This window comes from Callithrix jacchus, chromosome 14 (genome assembly GCF_049354715.1).
Source record: "Callithrix jacchus isolate 240 chromosome 14, calJac240_pri, whole genome shotgun sequence".
In the NCBI taxonomy this organism is placed as follows: domain Eukaryota; kingdom Metazoa; phylum Chordata; class Mammalia; order Primates; family Cebidae; genus Callithrix; species Callithrix jacchus.
In genome coordinates, this window is record NC_133515.1 from 59,272,835 (window position 1) to 59,290,704 (window position 17,870).

The 17,870-nt window shown below is 42.4% G+C and overlaps 2 protein-coding genes and 1 long non-coding RNA gene across 3 annotated transcripts in view; 2 read left to right on the forward strand and 1 right to left on the reverse strand.

Moving 5' to 3' along the window:
- RTN4 (reticulon 4) overlaps positions 1–17,870 on the forward strand; it is a 275,201-nt gene that overhangs the window by 22,882 nt on the left and 234,449 nt on the right.
- LOC118147321 (uncharacterized protein C2orf78-like) lies at positions 1,233–7,392 on the reverse strand. Its single transcript, XM_035272541.3, has 3 exons — positions 7,262–7,392; positions 4,055–4,819; positions 1,233–3,243 (listed from the first exon to the last, which is right to left on the reverse strand). The coding sequence occupies exons 1-3, from the start codon at positions 7,356–7,358 to the stop codon at positions 1,388–1,390; spliced, it is 2,718 nt and encodes a 905-aa protein (XP_035128432.3). The 5' UTR covers positions 7,359–7,392; the 3' UTR covers positions 1,233–1,387.
- LOC144579300 (uncharacterized) lies at positions 9,894–15,946 on the forward strand. The gene is made up of 5 exons (XR_013526618.1): positions 9,894–10,091; positions 11,781–11,841; positions 13,580–13,626; positions 14,541–14,708; positions 15,767–15,946. It is a non-coding gene; the product is annotated as an uncharacterized LOC144579300 (long non-coding RNA).

The following is a 17,870-nucleotide window of genomic DNA, read 5'->3' on the forward strand; positions in this document are numbered from 1 at the left end:
AGGTACACTTGGAATGTGAAGCCAAATGCCAGTCGAGCAGCTCAGGAGAGAAGAAGGTGGTGTCCTGACAGTTACTCCGGACTCTCCTATCCAGCCTATTGGGAATGGACCCAGTGATACAAACCTGTCCTGGAATTCTACCTGGAGACCAGAGCTGGCCTGAAGATTACAGGTGTGACTTTTAATGAGATCAGGTCTAATGAGGTTTCTTTATTGTTCCTTTATGTGTTCAAAGGCTTCAGGAAAAATTATATTGCTGTTCACCTCACTGGCAAAATGGCCCAGTGTGAGTGGTCTTGTGTGTGGTTGTGAGGGTGAACTGAAGTAGTGCATCTCACTGGCCCGTGCGTAGGTGGTGAGTTAATGGTCTTTTCTAGGTCAGCTTCGAGCTGCTGCAGTTCACTTGGCTGCACCCCATGTTATGAGCTGCACCTAGAACTGTGAGCCCTTGCCATTCCCCTGGTGGTAGATTCCCCTGTTTTGTACTGACCTTTCCCAACTGTGATCATGTATGTATCAGGTAACCTAACCCTGTTGGAGATGAGTCCTGAATCTTATTTTCTAAAACACCTATCCGATAGGCCCTGAGACATCAGGCCCTCATCCATGGGAGATTTTGTATGTTTCTTTTTGTCCACCCACCTTATCTTCTGCCATCGTCAACTTCTATCCAAATTTTATTCTTATAGTCCTAACCTCAGATTCTGCATCTTTCTTCTGCCATTTTCCCCTTTTCTGATTCTTTGTATAAGCCCGTGAAATATCTCCCCTTTTGACCTTCTTAGCCCTGGACCACGTTCCTTGCTCTTTCCTCAGTTCTTCCATTCTCCTACCATCCATCTTTTAGTTTCTTCTTGTTTTGATTTTATTTTATTTTTCTGAGATGGAGTTTTGCACTGTTGTTCAGGCTGTAATGTAGTGGTGTGATCTTGGCTCACTGCAACCTCCACCTCCCGGGTTGAAGCAATTCTCCTGCCTCAGCCTCCTGAGAAGCTGGGATTACAGGAAGCCACCACTGCAACCAGCCAGTTTTTTTGTATTTTTAGTAGAGATGGGTTTTACCATGTTGGCCAGGCTGGTCTCCAACTCCTGACCTCAGGTGATCCACCCACCTTGGCCTCCCAAAGTGCTGGGATTACAGGCATGAGCCACCTCGCCCAGCCCTAATTCCCTGGAAGGCAGCCTCTGATCCAACCCCCCCAAAAAAGAAAACCCGCAGTCAACAGCATTTCAAAGCCAAAAGCCTGTTTATTACTTATGCTTATTACTTATTAATTGTGTTAGATTTGTTTATTTTTAAAAATATATTATTAGAATGAATAAATTGTGTCTATTTATTTGGAAAACCAGCTGGTATCCAAAGTAAAGCCAACACTCTCAGCAGCTCTTAGATCCTGTAGCCGTAGTTTTGAGAAATTTCTATATCTTTTTGTCTTTGAATGAAGAACTGCAGTTTCCCCAAAGAGGTGTATTTGGCAGCATTCTCACGCTCTTGCTGGGCCTTCCTCTTCATGGCCTCGCGTTCTGGCCTCTGCTCTTTTGTGATGGGCGTTGACACTACTGGCCCAGAAATGTTGGGTGTCCTCCACGGCCTGAACTGCAAGCTGAAGTCTTGGATGAGAAACTGATTTTGAGGCTTGGACAGTGACTGGAGATTGGTCACAGCACTGGAAACGGGCTCCCGCTGGAGAGAAGAGCAAGATGATGTTTTGTAGGGTGCTGGCCTAGAAGCAGCAGACTGAGAGGCAGTAGGAGGCCGGTTAGGGTTTGCTGAACCAGGTTGGGTTGCATTGGTCAAAATTGGCTGAGCTGGTCTGGCAGGACCTGTCAAAGGTGCGTTGGTAGGAGCCGGTTGGAACGGATCGACTGCAGTTGACTGATCTGAGTTAGTAGAACCAGGTTGAGCAGGGCAAGCCACAGCAGGCCTACGTGAGGCCGGAGGGTGTGGCCACCGAGAAACAGGTCGAGCTTGAGGTTTGTCCGGGGTCAGAAAGGGCAACGGTAGCAACTTGACCTTCACAGGTGGTGGCAACTCATGCTGGGATGGAGATGGACACTGTTTTTCAGCACTATCCAGCTCCTGTGCCTTGAGTTGAGTTTTCTCCAGGCCTTTCCCCTCACATCGGGTATCCAGGCATGGTTGGAGAGCTGAGAGTGGCTGGGCGTTCTGGGTGTTGGTTGAGCTTCCCAGAGTCCGGGAAGAAGAGAATCCAGTTTTCTTGTCGGTCTTTTTCCCCAGTGCATGGAAAACTTGCACGGACGCTAGCATCTGCATGCCTAGGGAGGTTCGTGGCTTTTTGAAGGTCTCTTGGCTAAGCTCAGGTTGATTTTTGTTCCGCTTCCTGTTGGGAATGGCTTGCTTCTCTTCTGCCTCAACTTTGGTCCCCGACTGCTCACTGTTTTCAGATTTCTTGGAGCTGTTCTCTCTGCCCCTTCTGGTCTTCTCCTGCCCATGCCTCTTAGTTGTGCTGCTCCTATTGGATGTGACTTTGTGGGGTTTGTCACTAGAATGCTTGCCCTTGCTCACAGAAGTGCTGTCGCTGGTGGTAGCACTGCAAACAGCCACTTCTCCCTCTAATAGGCTCTCTGGCTTCTTTGGCTGGATTTTGGCCTTGGGAGCACCCTGGATAGGCTCGGCAGCTTTATGCTTGTTCTTCCTGACTTTGTCAGAGTGACTCTTTATGATGCTTGAGTTTTCCTGCACCTGATTTGCCTTGATGGCACTGGGATCTTTGGCTTTCCTTGTGGAGGGACTTTTGGGTTGGTCACTGCTAGACTCAATCCCATCTTCAGGTATCCCTTTGCCCTCAAGAGTCAGGCTGTTCTTTTGCAGATTGGCATTTTCGGAACCAGGCTGCTTCTCTTGGCCAAGAGGATCGATGCAGGACAGAAGCTGGCGAATATCAGGGATTTCTAAAGGACGCAGTGGAGGATCTTGATTTTCTGTTGGGAACTGGTAGGCCTCTAGAGGCTTTGAAAGCTTGGTTTTAATCCCATCCAAATCCTTGTTCTCGGTTTTGTCCTGGCTTGGAGCTGGAGACCCTGTCAAGAGATTAGTTGGACTCTGGACTGGAACGATCGTTGAAATGTCCCCAAGCTCAGGTGATGGATTGCTCTCAAGTAATAACTGGGTATTTCTGCTACTGCAGGACTTGGGGAATTCTGAAGTTAGTGCCAGACCACATGTCTGGCTTGGAGATTGCAATCCCAGGGAGGTATCCATCCCCCGGGAAGTTTCCGTCACTACAAAGGAATGAAGGAAGAAGTCAATCTCTGGTAAGTGAGATGCTCCCCCTGCACAGCAATGCAGCAGTCATTTACCTTTCTAACTAACGTGGGTAAGGCATTTCTACTAGCTCTTCTTCGGGACCATGGACAAGACCCTGTATTCGGGGATAGGCAGTGACTTTTCTCTTACTGGTTATCATTTGGTATGATTATGATTGTTTCTTGGCTTTCTTTGAATTTCATAGGGTTGTTGTAAGCCAAATGAAAAGTGAAAGTGATTTTTAAATAGGAGATGTTTTATAAAGCCTCACATTCTCATATAGGGTCACCCTTTACACCGTGGACTAGGGGAGAGAGGGCAGCCCTTCATCATGAAATGCATAAGCAAGCAGAGACTCTGAGCCTGTTTGTTTTGGAGAGAATCTCTGAGCAAAAGGTCTTAAATCCTACTGTAAGTCAAGGAAAATCAGAAGGTCACTGCCAAGATAAGACTTCTGAAGTGCCTTCCAAGGAGACTAAAGTAATAGATTAAGGAAGGAAGTTACAGCGTCTGGTGCAGGAGAACTGATCAGCCAGCGCACTAAAAAGTGTGGTATCTCTTGCGACTCTCTTAAATGTGGCATATATGGCCATTACAGTGTTCCACTTTCCCACTAAGACGGTGTTCTTAGATAGACTCTGAAAATGGAGAGCAATGCCCAAGAATAGTGGTTGAAGTCTCACAACTTAAATTCTACCTATCTGTGGACTTACCACTGAGCTATAGATTTGACCCTCACTTTCAGTGCTCTATTTATTGTTCTCCTTTCTCGCTGTTTGTACTCACCTTGAAAACTGTTTTCTGTGATGTGTTGAGCAGACACAGAGTAATACATCCCAGAAGTGGAGACTGTTGGTAGAACATTTGTGGGCTGAACCTCCTTTAGCACCATCACCATTTCTGGTTGATGGGCAGAGGCCCTAATTTCTGTATATGACACAGAGCCATAGGATTGCAGCCAGGGGCCAAGTTCTCCAGAGAGCTGAGGCCCCAGTGTGTCTGGATTATAGTAATAGACCTGCCTTCCTTTCTGGTAGGGAAGTGACAAGCTATGGCCCTGCTGATTAGGGATTTCCGATTGTGTCCCCTGAACAAGGCTGGCAGATAGTGTTGGATACAGAGGGACTATAATATTGGCATCTGAAGTTTTATCATGCTGGGCTGTCATAGACATGGAAGAGACAGCTGCGTTCTGGTCAATGACAGTCACAGTGAAGTCCCTGAGTGAGGGTGACTTCTTTGCTGTGCTTGCTGTAACGTCCCACTCAAAAACGCCTGGGTAAGTGGAAGCTGAAGTAGAGCTATGGCTCTGGCCACTAACCCCAGACAACATAGCTGTCCTAGAATGTTGGTAAAGGTAGGCACTGCCCGTGAGTGGCTGGAAAGAGGTGCCAGAGGCTGATGGCAGTAGCCATGCTGAGCTAACAGCTGGAGCAGAGGCCCTGGAGAAGTTGGAGATGTTTCCTGTTAGGGAAGCCGCATTGCTCACTAGAGGAAGGGAGAGCTGCATAGAATTTGCAGTTCCAAGAAAAGAGGTATTTTGGAAATGTTCTGTAGGAAAGAAGAGAGAGATGAAGAAACTGGTGAGATTGAGAAAATGTCACCTTATTTGAAGAACAGCATTATCTTAAGGGTGTTGCCATCGGGAAGCCTCTAATACCGATACTCACTGAGATACCAAAAGCCAAACGCTTTACGGTGGCCATGAGTGCTGAAGCAGGTTGGCCCTCTTCTGATGAACTAACTGCCTTTGCATCCAATATGGGCACAGATGTGCAGAAGACCCAAGAGGTCTGGGTTAGTACGTTATTTCCTAGGCTAGAAGCGACCTTCTCCCTTCCCTATCTTTCCCTTGAATCTGGGCGAGTGTTGACGCCTAACTATTTCCTAGAATTGGAGCGTTTTAGAACTGGGAGGTCCTTAGAGAAGTTCTAAGATTTTCATTTTATGAGTACCTGAGGCTGAGAGGTCAGATTGACCTGTTTAAGTTTTACCATTATGTTCATATCATGACCATGACTTCCTTGCCAGGACCCTTTTCTCTGAGCATAGACCAGAAACCAGGAGAAATAGAACTTTTAATATGGCAATTTTGGCCTCTGAGCCTATAGTACAGCTATTACTTTTATAATCCTTACTGTCACATTTTGCTTCTGCAGGTCATGTGACATTTCCTAGCGTTTACCTTTAAGCCAGGCCATTGGTAAATCCGAAGGGTCGTTCTTTGCCCTCTTCAAGCCTGGCTTTTTATCCTAAGTCAAAATACTACCTAGTAGTTTCAGAAGAAGTGGTTTTGTGTGTGTGTGTGTGTGTGTGTTTTTCTGACAGAGTCTCATTCTGTCATCAAGGCTGGAGTGCAGTGACTTGACCTCGGCTAACTGCAACCTCTGCCTCCAGGGCCCCAGCAATTCTTGTGCCTCAGCCTCCTGAGTAGCTGGGATTATAGGTGCCCACTACTGCACGTGGCTAATTTTTTGTATTTTTAATAGAGACAGGGTTTCACCATGTTTTCCAGGCTGGTCTCGAACTCCTGACGTCCAGTGATCTGCTCACCTCGGCCTCCCAAAGTACTGGGATTTCGAGGTGAGCCACCGTGCTCGGCCTGCAGCATCATTTCTGAAACACATTTCTCAAATATTTATATTAAAAACTGTCAAGTGTCATCTATGTTCAAAAGGGCAACAGAAAGAAAACAACTGAATGTGACTTCTGGTAAGCTGCTATTTCTAGGGATACTCTATCCCTAGAATATTTTATTGATCTAAGCGTTTGCTAAAACCTAGTTTATTGATCTAAGCTTTTGCTAAAACCAACTTCATTTTGCCCTATTCTGAATAGATTTCACTCTGTTGCCTTTGTGCTTTTCTTCCAAAATTTAAAATACATCTTTTTCTCTTGAAATCATTGTGTAATTCTCCAGAGCATATCCCAAGGGTAAGTGTAGGGGACCCGGTCTTTCTGCTTTCATTTAAAATCCCAAATCCCTTACCATAGAATATCTGCCTCCTTATCACCCAGTACTCTTCATTTTCTCTTTCCATCAAGTTCAGAGAGGAATCTCCAGAGCGTGAATATTACTTTTGTTTGTTTGTTTGTTTGTTTGTTTGTTTTTGTTTGTTTGTTTGAGACAGGGTCTGGCCTCGTCACACAGGCTGAAGTCCAGTGGTGTGAACGTGGCTCACTGCAGCCTCAACCTGCTGGCCTCAAACAGTCAACTCATCCTCCCACCTCAGCCTTCTGAGTATCTGGCATGCCCCACACCTGGCCAATTTTTTTTTTTTTTTTTTAATTTGTAGAGATGGGGTCTTGCAATGTTGCCCAGACTGGTTGTAAACTCCTGGGCTCAAGCGATTCTCCCATCTCGGCCTCCCAAAGCACTGAGATTACAGGCAGGAGCTACCATGCCCAGCTGAATATTAAAGACATCACTACACATCACTAAATATAAAATAGTAAAGTTGAAATATTAGTGACGGAGATGTCCTCCCAAAGTGCTGAGATTACAGGTGTGAGCCACCGTGCCTGGCTGAATACATAAAACATCCCTAAATTTAAAATAGTGAAGTTGAAATATTAGTGGAGGGAGACTATTATTACACATGAACCGCCACAGAATATGTTGCTGGTTTTCTATGCCACTTAGGTTTTGTCTCTGTTTCTGTTGAAACAAACACCCTCAAAAAGTGCCTGATTTCATTTTCTGTATGTGTGCCCTTTAAGACTCAGCATTAGAAAAGAAAGGGGCAAGAGGGAATAACCAATCTATTATCCTAATGTAACAGATGAGGAAACAGATTTTATGAGAGAATAAAAGAGTCCTGTAAAGTCACACAGCTAGTAACTGTCAAAGCCAAAACTGAAATGAGGTCTCTAGGTTTCTACTTGAATACGTTCCCTGTTATTCCAAGCTTTTTGGGACTATAGTGGTAAAGAAATCTAAAGTTAGGGGAAAGAAGTCAAATGAAAAACTGTCAAGAATGTTGCTGTCTTTACCTGACATGGTCAGAGAAGAAGAAACATCAACTGTAGATTCAAGGGATGAAGAGACAATCCTAGTGGATGTCTGGGTGGCTGACGCCAAGGAGTGCATGTGTCCGGTATGAAGGCCACCGGTCACACTGGTCACTGGCCACCTGCGATGATACAAATTTATAGGCTACCCCAAGATTCTACTGGGTGGCGATAGGCTTGGTGAGAGAATGATGTCACACACAGCAGGCAGTTTAAAGGTGTGCGAGAGCCAATAGGGAGGCCAGATTCTCAGGGAGATGGGATTGGCTGGCAGAGGTGGTAGGAAAGCTGAGACAGTACCAAGTGGCTGAGTTCCGGGGAGGTGAAATCCTGCAAGATCATCTTGGTGTTTCTTATACATGTTCACTAATATCATTGACTACTATTTGTATTTTATGTGTCGTATTTCATAGTACATAATACTGTACATTTATGATTGTATTGTACATACACAGTATCCCTGCAGAGAAAGGAAAGGGCCATCTAAGCTGAGCAATTACAGTTGTTCTAAAAGTGTTCCAGTGAATCTGATTAATGAATTTACTGCTGCTTTTAAGGGCCAAATGAAGAGATTAAAGAGCCTTCTTTTGTACCTTGGCTGAAGAGCTAACTTCGTTGACTGCCCCTTGTAGGAAAGGATGTGGTCCAAAGCTCCTGTCTTTTAATTTCTTCTCCTCGAATCCTACCTTGCTTGGGCTGGCCCAAGCTGGGCCAGGTTGGACTTGGATCTCTCTTCTGCGCTTCTTTTTTCCACTTGATTTTAGGCATTGTTTCTGGGCCAAGCCTTGATCTTGCATTTTTACACTCATGGGTATGACTTCCTGTCAGCTTCCAGAGCAGGGGTCTCCTTTTCAGTGTCATGACATTTGGAAAACGGACTCTGCTCATGAGAAGCAAACATCAGGGAGGTAGAAGACAGGGCTGACTGCAGACCTTCCCTCTTCTAGCCTTTGTTCACAATTCTTTTGCCCATAGTTTGCTACCTCTGACTCCTTGGGCCACATAGACATCCTGCCATCCTGCTCTGTTATACGTGAGAGGCATTCAGGGTACTTTCTTTCTTGTCACCTAAAAGGATCCAGTGTGGCGCAGTTACTTACAGCCTCCTCTCCATTGCAAACAGCCACCGTGGAATCTTGGGCCTTTAGAATTCCCTGTGGGCCATGCTTGGGTGCAAGGGCCAGGCAAAATGAAGAGTTGAATTTAGAGGAGAATAGGAAATAGGCCAGTTGAGTTACAGGAACAAAGAGATTTGTGTGGATTTTTTGGTTTGTGTGAGAACCAATGACACACCCTTATTTTGTATGAACAGAACAGATAATTCAGTATTTTGTATATAGCTAGATAGTCCAGAAACTTCCATGACTTTTGTACACCGAAGAAAATAATTGTAATATATTTTTCCATTTTGTTTTATGTCATATTGCCTCATTTATGTCATTCCTAAGTATGTCTATGGAATGTAGACTGCTTTTACTTTATTATTTTTATTTATTTATTTTTGAGACAGCATTTCACACTTGTGTCCCAGGCTGGAGTGCAGTGGCACGATCTCGGCTCATTGAAACCTGCACCTCCTGGGTTCAAGCGATTCTCCTGCCTCAGCCTCCTGAGTAGCTGGGATTATAGGTGCCCGCCACCATGCCTGACTAAATCTTGTATTTTTAGTAGAGATAAGGTTTCACCATGCTGGTTCCTGACCTCGGGTGATCTCCCCACCTCAGCCTCCCAAAGTGCTGGGATTATAGGCATGAACCACCATTCCCGACCTGTAGGTTGCTTTTAAATGCCCTGGTTTTTATACATGTTTTTTCCCTGTCATATTTTTAAGGAATACAACATTGCAAGACATAGTGCACGTTTTTCTCGTAATGGTTGTTTGTTTTGAGACATCATGAACTATCTTGGCCTGATAGGTTTTGTGGAGGAAATCAAAAGGAGGGTGTGTGTGCCAAAGGCACTGTGGTGAGTTGTGCTGTGTGCTCAAGCAAAGAAAGAGATGTCTGTGGTCAGCTCAAGTTGACCTGGATTGCCTTGGTTTTTGCTGTTCTCACTAACTTCTCTAATAACTGTGATAAATGAGTTAGGGCTGAGTTGCTGGTGATTTGTGTGTGGAATAAGCTGGTTTGGGGGAGGAAATCTACGGATATAATATTTTTCCTTGGTGGTAGGCTATTAGAGATACCTGAATTGATCTTGTTTTTCTTTTCTTGAGATGGAGTCTCCCTCTGTCACCCAGGCTGGAGGTCGGTGACGTGATCTTGGCTCACTGCAACCCCCGCCTCCTGCGTTCAAGCCATTCTCCTGCCTCAGCCTCCCAAGTAGCCTGGACTACAGGTGTGAGCCACCACATCTAGCTAATTTTGGGGCCAAGTTTTGTATTTTTTGTTGACACAGATTTTCACTACGTTGGCCAGGCTGGTCTCAAACTCCTAACCTCAAGTGATCTGCCCACCTCAGCCTCCCAAAGTGCTGGGATTACAGGCTGGGATCACTGGGCCCGGCCAGAATGTTTTAGAATTTAATGCCAAATTTGAATGTGGACTGGGTGCAGTGGCTCATACCTGTAATCCCAGCACTTTGCGAGGCCGGAGCTCTGTGTGGGTGGCTTCCGAGTCTCTTTCGGTCTGGGGTCTTATCCTGGCACGTAGCGCACTGGACTGGTGCTTTTGGCTGGCTTGGCATCGGGTGGGCCACTTCTTGCAACCCACATGAGCCAATGGCAGCATCCCCGCAGTGGCTGGGGTCCGGGATGCAACTTTCCTGGATGCTCCTCGTCCAAGAAGAAGAGCGGAAACCACATCCTGGAAAGGTAATGTGTCTTGGTCCCTTCACATGGCCTTTCCAGGTCATGGCTTCTGGGCGTGGGCTTCATCTTTTGTGGTCTCTGCGTCTCCCTTTTGCTGTCATAAGCTTGGCTTGTCCGCTCCTTGCTTTGAGGCTTTGACCCTCTTCGCCACCTGCTGTAGCTGAAAGGGGCAATGTCTGTGGTGTCCTATCATTTCTCCTTATTCTTGTAAAAGCGAGGTTCTGGCCATTGCTCTTAGGTAAAATATGGAAGAATTGCTTTAAGGTGGGACTGTTACTTTTGGGGACACTCCTTAATTTCCCAAATAGAACCTCCTCAATTCCTTGTTACTTGGCACGGAAAGTAATGATTTGAGAACCCAGTCGTAGCCCCCCAAGATCACACATGGAAAGTTGGTTTGTATTGTTTTCAGAAATCACAAAGAGCATACGCTGTTAGGTCCTAACAGGCCTCGTTTGAGAGATGTTCCTTTATACGTACAAATGATTAAGTTTGAGACTTTGCACATATGTCCAGTGAACTGTTTTTACTCCTTGAGACCATCCTCCACCATCTCATACCTCAGTAAATCCTCTTCATATTATGTCCTATCTTTTGACTGTCACCTTCTGTCAGCCCCCTAATACAGGTCTTGCCTGACCTATTGCACTTGGGTTCTAATGACTGCATCTGCTGTTTGTTTTCTTCCAATCTGTTCTTGTTTTTGTTGTTGTTGTTATTTTGTTTTGCTTTTGCTTTTAAGATGGAGTTTTGCTCTTGTCCCTCAGGCTGGAGTGCAATGGCCTGATCTCGGCTCACCCCAAGCTCCACCTCCCCAATTCAAGCAATTCTCCTGCCTCAGACTCCCAAGTTGATGGGCTACCTAGTCACAGACACAAATTTTGCAAAGATGCACTGCATGTTTCTTGTTTAATTCCTGATAGAATGTTTTAAAAGGATGGAGTAAGAAATACTGTGGCACAATGGGAAAAATATCTGACTTGATTCTAGTCTTGTGCTGTTTGCCTGCTTTGACTTACATCTCCAAGCCTTGCCTTTTCAGGGTGAAGTTTGAATAGTGCTATTTACCTGAGTACTTCACAGGGCACGTAGACCTGTGGCATGTGTGGAGCACCGAACGAGAGAAGGAGTGGAAGGTCTTTGGGAATTCGAGTAGTATGGAAACTGTCCTTACTATTGAGTATCAAGAGTGAAGGCATTTTATTTGTTTCATTCAGAAACAAATTTCATTCTTCTCATAGCCTGTTGTTGCTTCCACTCCCTTTTTGTATAATTAAGTAAATTATTGATGGGCATTCTTTTTGTAGATAGATGGGTTTGATTGCACATTTAGCTGTTCATATATATATACATATATATGTATACACACACACACACACACATATATATATATATATATATATATATATATATTTGTATGTATGTATGTAATTTTTGTTTTACTTCAGAGTCAAAAACTGCAGTTAAGCTGCTAGTATGTTACCAGGCCTGTAGTTTACATCACTTGGTGTAATTGGGACTGTGCAAGTTTCCCAGAAGTAATGAATTTTGGCATTCTCTTAGGTGATTCTTTATAGTATGTTCCTAAAAAAAAAGAATTCCTCTTCAGAGTTATTCATTTTCAGGGCAGTGCTAATGTTACACACTTTTATGTGTACTTCAGTTGCTTAACCCTGTATTTTTTTTTTATAGACAAAATTATTGCTGTCCGCTGTACCCATGGGTTAAACAGGACTGGCTACCTCCTTTGCAGGTAAGTTGCCAACCCCAGAGGGAGACCGTTTTAAAGTTGTTTTTGTCTGTTTACAATGGTAATGTAAACCTGTTGTAAAAAATGCAACCAATCTGGAAGCACATGAAGTAGAAGGCAGTCTTGATCTCACCCAGCGGTTACCACCGTTAATAATTTAGTGCACATTTTCTCGGACTCTAAAAATGCAGATACAAACATACATGTGATTGAATCGTGTAATAGTTAGACATTTTGTTTTTTAGTATGTGATAGACATCTTTCTTTGGAAGTGCTTGGACTCCTCATTCTTTTTAAGGGCGTTTTGCTTTGCATACCAATGAACACCAAAGTTAGAAATTTTTGATATCGTGAGAAAACATTGACATCATGAAAATTTCTGTATAAACTGTTTTGAATACATATGCCATAACCCCAGAGGTAATTTCATTCAAAATAGAATTTCTGAATCAAATCATTTGTGTCCTTAGGCTTTTCGTGGGTGTTGCCACACTTTACTTATTTATACTTGTTCATTCAGAAAATATCTCCTGAGCATCTGTTATGTGTAGGCACTGTGCTGGGTGCTAGCAAAGAGACTTCAGCTTCCCTGTGCCTCCTAACAGTCTAGGGTGGGAGTCGATATTAAAGAATCACACAAATGCCTATAGAATTACAACTCTGACAAGTGCTGAGAAGGAGAGGGAACATGGTATAATGAGAGCATAGAACAGGGAGGATTTGACTTCAACGAGAGGACCAGAGGTTTCTGTGAGGAGGTCTGAGCAACTGTCTGAAGTATGAGTCGGTGTCAACCAGATAGGACCGTTGTGGAGAGAATTGTGAACATTAAGGATCAGCAAAACCCATGGAACAGGAAAACGTATACTGTGTTGGAGGAATTGGCCAGAGAGACTGGGCTATGGGGGAAGTATGGCATTAAAATGGAGCTGGAAGTAGGGGTAGGAGCTAAAACCATGCAGAGCTGTGTGTAAGGTTTTAGTCACTGTCTTAAGAAGAATAGAAAATGGTTGAATTTGTTGTTGTTGGGGATGAGCATGGTAAAGATAATCAAATCTACATTTTCAACCCATCATTTTGCTGCTGAGTGGAGACTGCGCTGCAGAGGGAAAGAGGTAGAAGCAAGGAGACACGTTAGGAGGTGTCTGTAGGAATTAAGGCATAGTGGTGGAGTGGACCAGGGCATGGTGGTCATTTTGGTGGAAAGATACATATTCTAGAGATATTTAGGTGATACTGTTGTCAGGAAATGCTGGTGGATTCAAGATGAGAGTGTGGAAGAAATGGCTGACGGTGATGGTGACTCCCAAGTTTCTGAGCCGTTCTGTTGGTTATACAGTATTCTTTAGCTATAACGTTAATATTTTTTTCAATTTGACTTTTCTTTGTTGTTGCTTTCCGATAAATACTCTGTCATATTGAGGATATGTTTTTAGTATATAACGCATTTTGATAAAAAATGATTCTGTATTTTCTTTCCTTTTGTTTATTAGTTAAATTATAGTAATGTAAATAAATATGTAACTAGATCTTCTGAAGTTGAGTCATCCTTGCCCTCTTGAAAAACATCTCTTTGTGGTCATGGTTTGCCATCCTTTAATAATTGTTGGATTCAATGTGCTGATATTTTCTTAGGATTTTTCTATCTGTGTCTATAAGTTGAAATAGGACCTTTTTTGAAAAAACTTGATTATTTTTCTTTTCCTACATATAAATGACCCAAATTATGTTGTTTTGTTAGATATTTGATTGATGTAGAAGGCATGCGGCCAGATGATGCAATTGAATGTAAGTATGAGGGTTGTCACTCCTTTTCCCTTTTTATAAAAGTTAAAGGTGGAAATGTGGAAGAATTTCTCAAATTTTGGAAACGAAGTTTGTAATTCATTTGTTCCAATATAAGATGGTCTTGCCCAAAAGTCTATAGAAGTCTGTGGAAGTAGTGAGATATCACAGCCTTATTCAGGCTGTGCATTTCAGCCTAATTTACTTTTTCTGGGAAAGATTTGCTTTTCCTACAGTGATTTCTAACAGTTTATCCACTCCTCAGTATTCAATGGGTGCCAGGGACATTGCTTAAAAAGAAAAAACTACATCGAAGACCTTCAGAATGGTCGTATCAGAAAGTCTTCTTTATTTACTTGTTTATTTACTTTGTTACTTACCCACTTACTTACTTATCTGAGATGGATTCTGTGGCTCAGGCTGGAGTGCAGTGGCACAATCTTGGCTCACTGCAACCTCCACCTCCCGGGTTGAAACAGTTCTCCTGCCCCAGCCTCCCAGGCAGCTGAGGTCACAGGCATGCACCACCATGCATGGCTAAGTTTTGTTCTTTTTACAGAGGAGACGAAGTTTCACTATGTTAGCCAGGCTGGTCTGGAACTCCTGACCTCATGATCTGCTCGCCTTGGCCTCCCAAAGTGTTGGGATTATAGGCGTGAGCCACAACACCCGTAATTCTTGTGTTTTATATGTGAGATTTGTGCTTCAAGGAGATCTCTTTTTATATAATTTAGATTGCATATATCCCTTCTTCTGGTACCTTGTTTATTTGTTGTGGGTGACCTAAACAAATAGGAATGGGAGAAGGAAGAAATTGTTATTTTCATTAGCCAAAATATAGTCACTAAATGGACTACTACATTTGGGAACCGGTAATATTGTGTGGAAATATTCTCATTAAGGAATTGGAATTCCAGTGTACCCAGGTCACGTGGTTTTGAAGACTCAGCACATTTCATGCAGCCAGTCCACCCCATGAATTAGCCTGTTAAACAAGGACCTAGGTGTAATCTACGTGGGATCCAGGGTCACCCAACTCCTCGGCATTTCCACGCTCAGACCCAAAATTTGCAAGAATGAGCCAGGTACCTCTCTCTGCTTTCCTTTTCCTAGAATTGAGGTAGAAATTAATCCTGTAATTAATGAAAACACATTATGATATTGATGAGGAATTCTTGCGGATCAGTTTGAACCGGGAGATATTATGCTGCTCTGTAATTTGCATTTAGCCCTGGAAAAATCAGTTACAGGACAGGGAATATGTGACTTTTCAGAGGCAAATGGGAAGGGGACTTAGAGATTTTCATTGATTTTTTCACTGAAGCCAAGAGTTTGATGTGGCTGTCTAAAAGGATCTTATATTCTTAGGCTACGTTAATGTGATGATAATGGCTTCTAATAAGGAAGGTTGTTACTTATTAGAGAGTTAATATAAACTATAAGAAAAGTAATAAAATTCTAATAGAGAAATTGCAAAGGATGTGAACAGATAAACAACAAAAGTGTTTTCACTTGGAAAATGGGGAAAACTTCAGTGTGGTTAAAGTGGTACAATAGTATGATTTCTCCAGAATGATAGAATCAGTCAGATGATGGCTGGATGGTCGGACGGACGGATGGCTGGATGGATGGCTGGCTGGAATGATGGAAGGATGGCTGGCTGGCTGGATGGATGGCTGGCTGGCTGGCTGGCTGGATGGATGGATGGATGGGCAACAAGATGTAGACAAACAAACTGTAGTATTAGATGAATCCTTAGAAATTATCTCCAATTTTAGCACTTTTTCAGATGTGAAAACTGAGTTCTAAAAGAATAAGTGACTGATGGAGCTATGATTAGAATTCAGGTTTCCCAATAGCCAATCTATATTTCTATTAGACCACATTTTTTTTTCATTATACTTATGTTTTGGGTACTCTTATGGGTAGTTTTTCTTTGTTTTTTGTTATGCTGAGCATCATTTTTTTGATGGGGTGGCTGGGGATAGTACTGTTGAATTTAGGTTGGAGTGGCTCATTGAGGGCTTTGGAAGGATGAGAAAATCTGCTGTTGATTGGCCGGTATAGACATTAGCTAGCCCTGGTTTCTAGTGGATTTATCATATTAGGATGTTGATATAAAGTTTTTCATTTTTGCCTTCAGATGACCTGTTGCAGCTATTAATGCCATGTCCCCAGGTTGAATTAATTCAGTGTCTCATTAAAGAGTTGAATGAGAAACAACCATCTTTATCTTTTGGTCTTGCCGTACTTCATCTGTTCTTCATAGATATGAAAAAAATTGGCATTAAGCTACTTCAGGAAATAAATAAAGGTGGGAAAGGTAAGTAGAGTAAAATGTTGTGGAGGAAATAGTAATGGGTTATTTAGGGAAAGGTTTAAGATGATTATGCCTAAGTTATCTCAGATTTTCCTAAGAGTTCCTTCTTAGCAAGAGTTAACTTTAGGAGTTTATAAATGTAAAGATTGCCATGTAAATAATAGTCTATTAGCAACAGGATATATTTCTTGAGAAAATCAGAATGAAGAGAGAATCTTTGTGAAGCCTGAGGGGAATGTTACAATAATTATGATCACTAACACTAAAAACTTTATATATATATTGACATAAGTATATATTTAGCCATCTTTTTATATGTATTTTGAATGTTACGTAGACATAAACTATATGTTTTAATTCTTAAACCAAATGTATGTGTATTTACATATGATATTCACCCTGAACCTAACTCTGCTGTAGATTAGAGAATAACTAATTAGGCTGGATGCAGTGGCTCACCCTTGTAATCCCAGCACTTTGGGAGGCTGAGATGGGTGGATCACTTGAGCTCAGGAGTTCAAGACCAGCCTGGGCAACATGGTAAAACTCTGTCTTTATTTAAAAAAATACAAAAATGAGCTAGGTGTGGTGGTATGCACCTGTAGTTTCAGCTACTCAAGGGGCTGAGGTGGAAGAATGCCTGAGCCCAGGGAACTCAAGGCTTCAGTCAGCCGAGATTGTGCCACTGCGCTTCAACCTGGGTGAGACTCTGCCTCAGAAAACAAAAAAAAGATAGAGGGATTGAGAGAGAGAAAGAGAAAGAATAATTAAAACTCTTATTTTCTTTTCATTAATATAGAAAGTTCAACAGACAACTTGAATTTAAATTACTGGAAAATATATTTTGGAAATAACTTTATATTTTGAAATTATCACTATAGATATCAACTAAAATATTTTGATAGAAAATTAGTAATTATGGTAGAAATAAAATTATAGTGATGACAGCATTCTGAAGAGATCCTTTTTTATGAAGTACCATAAGTAATGCAGGTAATAGATAAGAAATGAGTTCCATAAATTGTTAGATCCCTAAGAGATTTTAAAAATTAAACAATATGAAATTTCTTGAACAAACAAAATGATTTCATTTCCTTAGAAAAATATGTGTTATAGAAGCCCCATCATTAATAGGTCTCCATCTAGAGACAGGATGAAGAGTTTGTCGAAGAGTTTGTTAATGAATTTCTCAAGTTTTTGGGTCAGCATCACTAAGGCCTTTAATTAAGTGTTTGAAATTATGAAAACTTGGCCTACAGGTCCACAGTTGTTTGATAGTTTCTGGTGGGGCCTTATAGACTCTGAGAATAAGGATGAGCCCACACTCGTTACTTTCTGAGCTTTTGCCTTATATCCTTCAGCATCTGCCACCTTAACAAAAAGGAGATGAGTGGAGACATGGAATGTGAGAAAGTGGTGGAGGGTTGAACTGAAACATGAAGAGGTTAATGATAAGAGAGGAAGAGAAGGAACTAACCCAAGTACTTGCCATGAGCTAGACTGAGCACTGAACCTTATATTGTTGATCATAGGGGAATCAGGTAGTGTTTAATGGTAGCTGAGATGAAATTATGTCTTTTTTTGTTTTTGAAGAATCATTAAAGTATGGATTATCCAATAAGAATAAGTGCCATACTATAATATTGTATTTCCCCCCCACAGGTGCAGTAGAAAGTCTTATGATAAATGATTCATTTTGCTCTATAGAAATGTGGCAAGAAGTGGCGAGTATATGTTTACAGAATGGCTTTGACAACTTATCTAGCGACATCATGTCCATTCTTCGATCTCAGGCTACAGTTACAGAAATTTCTGAAGAGGATGACGCAGTCAACCTAATGGAACATGTGTTTTGGTAGTTCTATATCTCAACCAGTTGAGGGAGCTTGTACAACATTTTCTGTATGCTGGTTCGGCCCACTGATTT